At 38.5% G+C, this 12,010-nt stretch overlaps 2 protein-coding genes across 3 annotated transcripts; one reads left to right on the top strand and one right to left on the bottom strand.

Annotated features, from left to right (window-relative positions):
* Nucleotides 1-4,451: 4,451 nt before the first annotated feature.
* Nucleotides 4,452-6,652, bottom strand: bod1 (biorientation of chromosomes in cell division 1). The gene is made up of 3 exons (XM_008427471.1): nucleotides 6,370-6,652; nucleotides 6,111-6,235; nucleotides 4,452-5,642 (listed from the first exon to the last, which is right to left on the bottom strand). Exons 1-3 carry the CDS (start codon nucleotides 6,517-6,519, stop codon nucleotides 5,429-5,431), a joined length of 489 nt encoding a protein of 162 aa, XP_008425693.1. The 5' UTR covers nucleotides 6,520-6,652; the 3' UTR covers nucleotides 4,452-5,428.
* Nucleotides 6,394-11,653, top strand: htatsf1 (HIV-1 Tat specific factor 1). 2 transcript variants are annotated; one of them, XM_008427469.1, is made up of 10 exons: nucleotides 6,394-6,477; nucleotides 7,392-7,556; nucleotides 8,695-8,929; nucleotides 9,051-9,098; nucleotides 9,187-9,341; nucleotides 9,581-9,744; nucleotides 9,963-10,059; nucleotides 10,143-10,232; nucleotides 10,320-10,457; nucleotides 11,165-11,653. In XM_008427469.1, the coding sequence occupies exons 1-10, from the start codon at nucleotides 6,433-6,435 to the stop codon at nucleotides 11,405-11,407; spliced, it is 1,380 nt and encodes a 459-aa protein (XP_008425691.1). In that variant the 5' UTR covers nucleotides 6,394-6,432; the 3' UTR covers nucleotides 11,408-11,653. The 2 variants fall into 2 exon arrangements, with proteins under 2 accessions (XP_008425691.1, XP_008425692.1); XM_008427470.2 differs by lacking the exon at nucleotides 6,394-6,477 and adding an exon at nucleotides 6,745-6,949.
* The last annotated feature ends 357 nt before the right edge of the window (nucleotides 11,654-12,010 follow it).

Genomic DNA, 12,010 nt, shown 5'->3' with positions numbered 1-12,010 from the left:
AAGACTTAAAGCTGTTTATTCAGAAACTTTTCACCTCCTTTGTTACAGCAAGTTATTCACAGACCCGCCAGAGGGAAGCTGGCTCCCCGGTCAGCGTAGTGATGTATTTGCCAGGTGCAGGATTTGCAAGAATAAAGAATACTCAAAAATAGTTTCAGATGAGAAGATAAAAGAGGGTGAGACTAATGATTTCAGTTTGAAGCATTTACTCAGCCAACAACAGGATCATTACACAGTTCAACCAACACCTAAAGCAGATTATCTGCTTTGTGCTGGTGTTGATGCTGCACAAGAACTCCTGTGGTCCTTTGCTGCCGGCTATATTTTTCTTTAATAAACTCACAGCTGCGCGGGATAACGCTGTCTCCACTTGTGATTTATGAATGATCAGTGGGAGCTCAGAGATGGTTCGTTTCTGCAGCTTTCTGCCGAGCCAACAGCAGCACAACTATGGATAAAGATGAACAAGAGGAGCCAACATTTTAAATCTCTAAATTTATCTTTCATTCTTGCTGTGCAACAATAAGTTTGGTTTGGCTTTGAATCACCATCTGGTTATCAGGAATAATGTTGAAGCAGCTCCCAGTCTCTGTCAACTATTGCTATTTTAAACCTATAACAAATAAAACATTGCAGTAATATCTCAGCTCAGTGTTAATATCTGATCTTACAATAGTAAGCTTAAACTTGCTCTATAATTCTGTACAGGTGATAACAGAGCTCAGCAGATAGCTTGGTTAAACTAAGCTTAACCAGCCACTTATGCCCAGAAGTAGAAATAATTTAGGCTTTTCTGTTTAATTAAATTAAATTATACCATGTTATGCAATTTAGTTTTAAAATCCAGGACTCAGTAGACATGACTTTTATTCTGAGAACTATTGGTGCCACACAGGTCACGAATATCACTAACACTAAACAATCATTTATATAACACTCTGCTTCATGGTGAAGATTTATGTCAATGCCACTTTGATTTGCGTCACACATAGCCAACATTTTAAATCTCTCTTGATATAAAAACAAGGTGCTGGCCTTGTTTTTATATCAACAAGGCCAGCACCAAAGTGCTAAAAGCAAGTACACAAAACATTGATAGACATATTTAACCAAAGCAAAGTATAAAGCTCAAAACCAGACTCAAATTATCAATTTTACCAAGAATCAAAGGCCAGTGAGTAGAAATGAGTCTTAAGGAGTGTTTAAAAAAAAAAATCTATACTTTGAGCAGATCTAATGTAAAAAGGTTCCAGAGATTAGTGCATTTAGGTTAGTACTGTATTCTCCATATTAAATGTCAGTGTTACCTTCTTGTGAACAGCATTTAGAAATGAGCTGCAACATACAGTAGGAATCGAGATCCAAATCTAAAACCATCAGCAAATTATCAGATATTATGACTACAATCTCCCTCCCACACCATGTTTATTTGTCTGTCCTGTTTTGTCTTGTTTCTTTCTTTCTTTTTTTCTTGCCTTATGTTAACTCAGATTTTACAATCTTGCTTTTTGTTTTGCGTTTTTCCTTTTCCAGCCATGGCATCTGATGTTTGGTTTACAGAAAAGGGACTTATCACCAACTGCTATCAGCTACGAAAACCAAACAAATACCTCATCTTACTCTTCTGCTACTTCATCTTCACTAAATGTAGTGCAAGGACAAACACATGTGTGTATGTTTGTATCTGTGTGTTGCAGTGAGAGGTCAAGGTAGCGGGACAGAGTGTGTTTATGTCTGTGTTCATTGAGGGGCCCAGTTGGGGAAAAACATTTTTTTTTTTGCTTGTTCCATCTCGTCCCTCTTCAAAACAAAACCCCACAGCTTAATTCAAACAACCTTTCAACGACCTCTCACTGAACACACACCGCTAAGTAGTATATGAATGCAGTGAGGCTCTGCAAACAGTGCACATGTGTGGCCTTCCTGTCCTCCCACATGCTGCTGTAATGAGAGCAGCGCTCCAGCTCCAGTCTGTATGTTTGTGCAGACGCTGAAGAGACTCACAAGTATCTGCTCTGCATCTAAGGAGGAAGATCTGCAGTAACATTTTGATCAAATGCAGAATTAAACACACTTATTATTTTAGCTGATAAGGTTTCAGCACATGATGATTTAACAGTTTTGATATTACATAGAGAAAAAAATATAACATCAGAAATACCATTGGTATTATATATATTTACTTTACAAAAGTATTTATGGTCTTTGAACTTTTTAACATTTTGTCATGTCAAAGCCCCAAACTTCAATATATTTTATGAGATAGAGTGACATGAAGCAGCACATAATTATAAAATGGAGTTTTGGTTTTCAAAAATTTTATAAAAACATTTTTTTTAGTTAGTAGGGATCTGTATTCAGCCTCCCTTTACTCTAATGCCCTTAAATAAAATCCAGTAGAACCAATTGTCTTCTGAAGTCACCTAACTATGGCACTTAATACTTTTATAAATACATGGCTTTAAATGAAGCATTTTCAATACACTTTCTAAAAGTGGAATGATTATACCATAACTCCAAATCCACCCAGACAAGGAGAGAGAAATAATCCATGAAGCAGCAAAGATAACTTGGGTTATCTTACAACTAGAGATGTGCCGATCAGTTTTTTTCCTGCCGATACCGATACCGATCACCCCTGAGGGCCGATCACCGTTACAGATCACCGATACCGATCACATAATTATTATTATTATTTTTTTATCATAAACACTACCGGTTACATTATGTGGAAAAAGGAACCATGAATTCACCTTAATTTAGACAAAAACTTGTGTTTAATAACTTTTTCCAAGAAGAAAACTAAACAAAACAGGCATTCTGCAGATTGTACTGCTATCAGTAATACTATCTTTAACAGACTGAAAACATATGAACATTTGGCTCTTTGCTAAATAATGCAAAGAGCCAAAATAAAACCTCTCAACATTGCCAAAAAAATTCAAGTATAAAACTCAACATTCAAAGGCAAATAYARGATCCATTACAATAAACAATCCAGAGTTACTGAATGAAAACATCCTGATAGCATGGCGGCTAGCTGATTACTGCTAGTTCTGAGTGGCTGTTTCTGACTGAGCGGAGTAATTATGCAGAACWGGGAGGAGATCGATTATTTTTTTAGAGATTATCTGTCTCATGTTAGGACAGCGAAAGTTTTAATATGTATGTAAAATGTATTTTTTTAAGTTAGATACTGCAGCTTTAAACAGATGTTCGGTGTGAGAGTCACTACCAGGTGGAGCAGAAGCAACGCTCCGTCTGTGAAATATTACTACCTGTAGCATAGCAGCGGTTCAACAGCGAGAGCAGAACCAGCGTCTTACATCGCAGCTCGAAGACTTAAATAATTTTGCGGGTTATTTGTTTAGCTTTCTTCATGCTAATCGGGATGAGTGTTTGTAGCTGTGCGCTGCTTTACCTGCTATCTGATCCTCCATATGTCTTTTTTACTGCAGTGAGCCTCGATGTAGCCAAACTCCTCAAGTATGGCATTGTTTTTATGCTATTAGCTTGTTGTGTTGATGCATTTTGACTGCTTCAATTTTCCGCCGCAACACGCAAACTTCCCCATTTACTCAGTGCGTTATAGTTCCACATCGCTTAGGATTTGTTGCTGCGCGTTTGCGCAGTGTGAAGGAAAGAGGAGACCAGCTGCACAGGCAGGCTGCGAAATGAGGTGCAGGTGATCGGTATCGGCAACAAGAGMCMRTGATCGVCGATCACCGATCATGCACTTTTTCACGAAAATCGGCCCGATTAGGATCGGTGACCGATCATAATGCACACCTCTACTTACAACCCAAGTTAAAACTAATAACACTGATGTGTAAGGATCTAACATATTACTCAAAATCAAGAAAATCTAAAGAGTAGTCTTCTTCATCTAACAACCCCATATTTTTCAAAAACTTGGGTTTTCATTAAAAAAAAAAAAATTTCTTAATTACATCCACAATGTGAGTAAAATCTACTTTGCATTTCACAGCAGCCTCTGTAGACATGGTTCTTCATTTTCTATTTTGCATCTAGTTTATTTTTATCCCATTTTATTTCCATATTACATTCATCTGACCCCTGGCTGGAAATCTGCATGAAGCAACAACTGAATGGATTTAAAGCTAAAAAGACATTGTGTAGGTCACTGCATATTTATGCTAGTGAAATCTGGACAATTGATTTGGCAGCATATTATCCATGATTATCAGCCGTTGACGGTCTCTATGATCTAATATAAAACAAAGCACAATATCGCCACCTAGTGTAGAACTTAAATACGTTCCAAAAGTGAATGGAGTGCATTTTTATTAAGTTTTTTTCCTTCTCATGGATAATCATGAGGAGGAACGTTTAAAAGAAAGAGACGAGTGTGGAAAGATGTTCAGGTTCTTATTTTACCTGTTTCTCCAACAATCTGACAGGTTTGGAGGTGGAACAATAAAATGCAGAGCCACATTTTCTCAGTACATTTTATCAATGCTACAAACTAAATACAAAGAGCAAAAGAAAACATGAGGCACTGTAATGAGAAATGTTCACACTTGGATTAAGAAGGTAGTTTCTGCATGACTTTGAAACTGTTTTCTTCATAATCTCATTCTCATCATCCAAACAACAAAACAAAAAAAATCACATTTTGTCTGCTTCAATGCTCCTCTATGGCTAGAAAATGCCTCAAAGCAGCAGTATGTAACTTTTAAAGAATGTTTTTCCATATTTGTTAAAACTGTCTCCATGCATTGAGAGTTTAATATGAGACAGATAATCTGTGAAAAGATCAACTCCCTCCCTGAGCTGTCCGAAGAAATGCATGACCCTGGTCAAAAACAACCAAGAGCAAGAGAGTGATTAACAGCGCTAAGACCCTCCTCCTTCCTCTGATTGGTTGTTTCTTACTTAGTGGTGCAGCGAGTGCTGGGCAGTTAGTACTGGGAGCACTGGGATGAGGCAGAAGAATTAGATTTTTTTTCATAAATCATCCATYTTATACTGTCTTGGCATAATTTTAACAAATATGTAAAAATGATATATTTTTTAAATAAAAGTTACATATTGCAGTGTTAACATACAGTCCGAGTTGCTCAGATTTGAAAAAGCTATATATACACACACAGTCAAAAATATGTGCAATTTCACGTAAACAAAGATTGTACTAGAAAAAGAAAACAAAAAGACAGAAAATCCAAAAGGCAGAGCAGAAGCACTCGCATCCTACAGCCTTTTCAGCTGCAGCTGTGTGCAGTCATAAAAACRTTTTATTAAACTCCTCATCCTTCAATGGCTCCATGCCGCAACTTTCAACGCAGTTTTACAGATTCACCATCCAGCAACGTCCAGTATGTGCATCTTCAGCAAGAAAGGGAGATTTCTTAACTCCATTTCAAAACCGATGCTGTCCTTTCAATTTAAATCAGCTTGTAGAGAGCCTTCAGGGGGTTTTGGGGCCAGAGACACCAGGGGGCTCCTGAGTTTCCGTTGGCTCACATGGCGCAGGATTCAGACTTGAGCTGCTCTCTTCTTTCCCGTCTAAAGARAGGAATTCATGCACRGCRGTCTCTATTTGAGGCCTGAATGTGTGGTTCATCTTGGGATCCACGACCTGAGTTATTATTCTGTCCACGCCAGACTCCAGCATACCTGATCTAAAAGGAAAGAGGAGAAATTATTTAGAGATAGTCAAACATGTTCTGATACAATCCAATAGATACATCCAAGACAGATGTTCGGAGAAGTAAGTTGACCGGAAGATCAAAAACATAAAAATATATATATTTCCCCCCTGATCAGTGAACATAATATGTTCTGTCCATCAGTGTTGTGAAGAGTTAGGTAATAAAAATGTACTTTTAGGAGTATTTTACTATGTTGTACTTTTAAGTTTTACTTGAGTAATTTTATTATGAAGTGTCGCTACTCTTACTTGAGTAAACTTTGTCCAAACTTGAGAAAGTTAGACAGTTCATGGCATAGATGGGGGATTTCTAAACTGTTTTTGAAATTTTCTATACGATTAGGAAGAGAGGCTGATGAAGAACGTTCAAAACTGCAAAACAGATCTGTGCTCATTATTGAGTTGGGAAATAAATTAGAGTATTTTCTGTACAACTCACTGAACAACACTTTGTCTGAGTCCGTTTCTCATCTGGTTCTTATTGATGGACGGGTTCCACTCCTGCGTGCTCAGGTGCGACGACACAAAGTTGTCAACTTTTTGCCGCAGGTTCTGGTAGGCGGGCTGAAAACGACAGCAACAAAACTCGGTTAGATCATTCAGAAGAGGTGCAAACAAGGCCATTTTGAAATCACTGTCGTGTTTTATATTCACCAAAGTTATAACAAAGAATCTGTCTAAGCAAAGAGGCTGGATACCTTCGTGTCGACATCAGCTAAACAGTCCCGGCGAAATTCGTCAAAAAGCCCTCGGTTCTTCAGATGCTCCACAATCATAGCGATGAGCTGCGGATCTCCGGGAGGAAGGTTTGCTGGATTGACGTTAATATTACCACTGTTCTCTGCCATTACTAACCAGTTTTGTTTACCTGTTAGCAAGCTAGCTGAACTGTTACCGCTTGACGTTCAACAAAGTGTGCGCTCGATTAATGCCTATCGCTGAGCCGCGGGTGGAGTCGTTGCACGTTTTGGGATCAGTTTAGAACAACAGGTAGGTGAAAGAATACAAATCGAACGTGTATTAGCTTTTGGCACATGCGCATTTGGAATCTGACCTCGGAAACGTTTCATTCAAGCGTCGTCGCGCAATGAGTACAAACGCGAACTGGGAGTAAAGATTTAGTTCGTTTGGCAATAAAATATACATTTTATTATTTTGTTCTCAGTTCACATAAAAAAAACTGAGTTATACTAGTAACGAGGTCTCATCGGGGGAATTTATGATCTTGTTTTTTGTAACAACTGGAGTGAAGAGTGCTTTGACCATTTGTTTTTAAAGGTAATCGTTAGCTAAGTCGGCTAACATGATCCGTTTTACTCTTAATCATAGATAATGAAACATAAACAAGTAAATAATCCCAATGTCAAGCAATTTATTACAATAACGTAAKAAATAATTTGATAATGTTATGTTTTTACCTGTATAAAACTGCCATTTAGCTCAGTTAATTTGCAGTAGAMTTTTATGACTTAGTCGTTTATGAATGTCTATCTTGTTGGCTTGTGATATGGACAACTTCACTTTATACTCTTAATCAAGTAAAAAAAAAAGGAATGTATTCTAAAACGACTAAATGTCCCTCTTCACTTTCTTCTATTTTTTTTTTTTTTTTACTCAATTGCATTTGCAATTATTTGAAGTCCTTTTAAAAACTAATATTATGAAGTTCAGGGCGTGCAAACTGAGCTGTGTGATCCAACATTTCCCTCTCCGGTTTCAGATGAGCGGGGAATCGGATGCCAACAAGGAGTTTGTGGAGCAGTTGCGAATGCAGGAGCTGTACGGGCAGAGAAACGCAGACGGCTCGGATCCGTACACCTACACTGATCCAGTGGACGGGACGGTGTACGACTGGGACCATGAAAAGAAAGCCTGGTTCCCCAAGGTACGACCTGTGTGTCGGCACTGAAAGATTGAGTTGAGTTTGACTTTATGGGACATATTAAAAGAATAAACTAAAAGTTATAKGCAAAGAAAATACAGTTAAAACAAAAAGAACATTATACATTAAGATTATGTTTGATGCTGTTTTGCTGCACTCTACGTTTCAGTTCTCCGTTACTGACTATTATGAAGTCCTTTTTAGTGCCTTTTTTGTTTATTTTGTAATATAAAGTCAACTATCCTCAAAGTTTTACACAWTGGGCATGGACTAGTATGAGATTTGGATTTTTGACAGCTTTGTATGGGGTTTAAATTGACATGACAAAAAAATGACGTGATCTAATTGGTTGTGTTTAAAACAAAGAAAAAGACTTCTATTGCACATTACTGAAGCTACAGTATTATTGTCTAGGGCATTGTTTTAATTTTGAGACGTAGACTAAACATTCACATTCTTCTGTATCAGTTTTTAGGTGTTAATGATGGACAATATACTCTTTTGCCTTTATGCTAATAAAAGACTAGCACTATAAGGATAATTAGTGCAATAATTTGYTCAGGTGAAACTGCAGTCAACTGCTGGTTGCCTACTATAACTTAAAGCTAATGTATTTATATTKTATTTATCCTYCAGTATTTATTACAAATTCTAACACAAAAAGAGACTAAAATCCAGATGGAGGCATATTGTAATGTGACTTCTCTGTCTGTCTGCTTTACAAAACATGTTTAACCACTGATTAATATGTTGAATTGTTTTTGCAGTAGTCTGAATACTTCTTGCTTTTTTATTTTTAGGTTAAAGAAATTACGTCATGTTGTTAATTTTTGTTTGAATTTATTGYGAGATGGTAAAACTGTACTTTGGTGTTTTATTAGTGAAGGACTCTCATACCATCCCATGTCAGCCTCATAATATCATAATATCATAATATTTTTCTATTGCAGACCATCAGAAATAGATCTACACCAAATGTGATAAAAGATTAAACATGTAAAAGCACTGAATGCTCATGTCTTCGGTGTTTTCTTTCATTTGTTTGTTTCTCAAAATGCTACTTTGAGTATTTGAAATACTCCAGAAAACATTTAGCCTCAGATTTCTTTTAGTGTTAAGCAGGTCTGCCTTGTTTCTCTAGATAACAGAGGACTTCATCGCAGCCTACCAGGCGAACTACGGCTTTACTGAGGAAGGAGATCCAGGTGCCAAGAACGTGGCGCAGAGCGATTCTSAACCTGTGGCTCCGGAATCGAACAGCAAGCTGCCAGGAAAGGAGAAATCAGCCAATCCTGCCCCATCTCCTGCCACGGAGCAGCAAGAGAGCTCTGCTAAAGAAGCCAAGCAGAAAGGGGAGAAAAGGAAAGCAGAGCCAGGTACAGCCTGCTGACTTCCCCAGCTTACACYGRGATAAAACTGTTATATTTAGTTATTTTGCTTGTCTTCTGATCAGAATCACTGCTTGTCTTAAAAGAACATTTTTCCCTGTAATTGTAGGATGGTTTGATATCGAAGAGGACAAAAACACAAATGTCTATGTATCAGGTTGGTACCTTTAAATATAGAGCTACTAACTCTGTTTGCTCTGTCACTTTCATGCTCTATTCTTCGTCCTTTTCTTCTTCGTCCTCAGGTCTGCCTCCCGATATCAGCCCTGATGAGTTTGTCGAGCTGATGTCCAAGTGCGGCATCGTGATGCGGGACCCCATCACTGAAGAGTACAAAGTGAAACTGTACAAGGACAAAGAYGGGAACCTGAAAGGCGATGGCCTCTGCTGCTACCTCAAGGTTAGTCTGTGCATCTCCATCTATGCTGGTTCATGTAAAATAAAGCTCACCCTGCAGCACAAAGATGTTTTTTAACTGTTACAATCAATAAAAAGCAGAACAAAACCTGTACAACTGGTTGATACTCATTCAATAAAAAAAATACATGGAACTCATCGTTTCTGGTTCGCTGGTCAATACAGTTAATGTGATGTGTTGGTCCTTTAAAGCCCAACTTTTCTGTTAATCTGTGTCTGCAGAAAGAGTCGGTGGCTCTGGCTTTGCGTCTGATCGATGAGTCAGAGGTCAGAGGTTATAAACTCCATGTGGAAGCAGCTCGCTTTGAGCTAAAGGGCCAGTATGATGCCAGCAAGAAGAAGAAGAAAAGCAAAGATTACAGAAAGAAGCTGCACCAGCAACAGAAGTAAATTCAACCTTTCTCTTTATTAAACTTCTGGCATTGAGAGTCTGCATTTTGGCGCTCTGCGTCAGTTCGGCTGATATTATAGCATTTTTAACCCTAGAAAATGTGAATATTAGAGTTAGTGAGTTTTAGTATGTTAGCATATTTACTGTGTGCATTYACTGTAAGCATTCTTAGATAAATCCAGGATGACTTGAGTTCTTGTTTGGTTCAAACAGACAGCTGGACTGGAGGCCCGAGAAGCAAGGAGAACTCAGGAAGAGGCACGAAAAAGTTGTCATCATCAGAAACATGTTTCATCCCAGTGACTTTGAGGTGCAGAAAATAAATACTTTCACACACACTCACATATGTACGCACATTGAGTTTGTTGGAAACATGTCTGCGGTCTGTTTCAGGAAGACCCGCTGGTGCTGAATGAGTACCGCGAGGATCTACGGACAGAGTGTGAGAAGTTTGGYGAAGTCAAGAAGGTCATCCTGTTTGATGTGAGTTTCATCAATAGTTCAAAGCTTTGGATTAATTCAGTCATAGAGAAAAACAGAAACAGTGRTCATGGGGTGTTTTTGCTGCAGAGACATCCGGACGGTGTTGCCTCCGTCGCCTTCAAGGAACCGGAACAAGCCGATGCTTGTATCCTCTCATTTAACGGCCGCTGGTTTGGAGGACGGCAGCTGTCTGCGCAGCTCTGGGACGGAACCACAGACTATCAGGTCAGATTKGACATTTTTCATCACCTTTATCACATGTTTTGGGTTATAGGAGAGTTTTTATCATAATTCACATTTTTCATATAAAATGCTGTTTTTCATCATTTTCTTTTCTTTTCAAATAATCAGATCTTGATCATGTTGTGTCTGCAGCAGTTTGAATATTTGACAGCTGTGAGATTGTTTCATGTCGACATCAGTGCCTTGCAAAAAGTTGAACCTCTCCACAGTTTGCCACAATTTGCCACATTACAAATATACATTTTGCTTTACATTTTGTAGTGGAACAATACAAAGTAATGCATAGATATAAAATGCTTTGCATTTGTATTGAGCCCCCTTTACTCTGCTTCCTCCAACAAAAGCGCATTGCAGCAAACTGTCTTAGTAGCTACYTCTTTGCACATTACCCAGCATCTTTCTGGGACAGCAGCTGATCAGATTTGATGGACGCAGAGAAATCTTGGAAGATRAGCTGTTAGAGGCTGTGAAAGAGTTAAGAMTGGGGAAGAGGTTCTTTTAAATATCCTTTTCATCCAATCTATTAAATTGTTGGCAAAATGCTGCAGTCTATCTGATAAATCTTTGCTCATTTTTGTTCATTCTTATTAAAAAAGCAACTGAAAAGAAYCCCAGATGAATAGAAAAACACACGTTGAGGACTGAGATGAACGTTTTGCTCTGATGGATTCGGTGTCGTGTTTATGCAGGTTGAAGAGACGTCGCGCGAGCGCGAGGAGCGGCTCAAAGGCTGGTCTACGTTCTTGGACGGAGCAGATAAGGAAACGCAGAAAAACAGCGGCAGCAAACCAGCAGAGAGCAACACAGAACCCWGCGAGTCCACCAGCGCCACAGAACCACAGCAAACAGAACCGCAGTCCTCAGAGCAACAGGAGGAGCAAGTGGACTCCACTGATAGCAGCCTGGCAGGAAGTGATAACGAGGACGCCTAGGCTCTGACGTCTTCATCTCCCAGGGAAACACTGAGGTAGTCCTGCTCTGAAGGGAAGAGTGGCAACGTTTGCTGCTGAAGAAACTCCGATGTGGACACTTTTAGCTGTTTTGTAAWGTAGAAAAATAAAAATAATATTTTTTCTGCCCTATTTTCATCATTTCTGTTTTCATTGTAGAGATTTTCTTTGAATTTTAGTGTGGCTTGTATATATTTGTGAATTAAAATATCAGTAACTAAAACCTCACACCAGCTCAACATCGCCCTTGTGTTTGCAGTGATGCATGATGTAAGCAAAAAGAAAAGCAGTAAGTGTGTGTSCGTACCTTCAGGACTTCTTGAAAAATCTCAGAAGAACATCACAGGAATTCATGATCATGCCAAAAACATGGTTCTCATTGTATCGCCCCCACTTACACAAGTGAAGATATAAAGAGGGACTGTTAGCTTGGTGAGGATTTATCACATACAGCACATCTGGCCTGAATTAAAGCTCTAACACAAAGCACACATCTAAATAAATGCTTTGTTTGGTCTAAAACAGAAACAGATCTGTGTTGCTTTTTTTTTATTTTATGGAAGAAATTTAAAATCAGCATTTAAG

Source organism: Poecilia reticulata, linkage group LG14, assembly GCF_000633615.1.
Source record: "Poecilia reticulata strain Guanapo linkage group LG14, Guppy_female_1.0+MT, whole genome shotgun sequence".
Lineage (NCBI taxonomy): Eukaryota > Metazoa > Chordata > Actinopteri > Cyprinodontiformes > Poeciliidae > Poecilia > Poecilia reticulata.
Note: the sequence above shows the minus strand (reverse complement) of the source record. Positions and strands in the feature narration are given on the sequence as shown.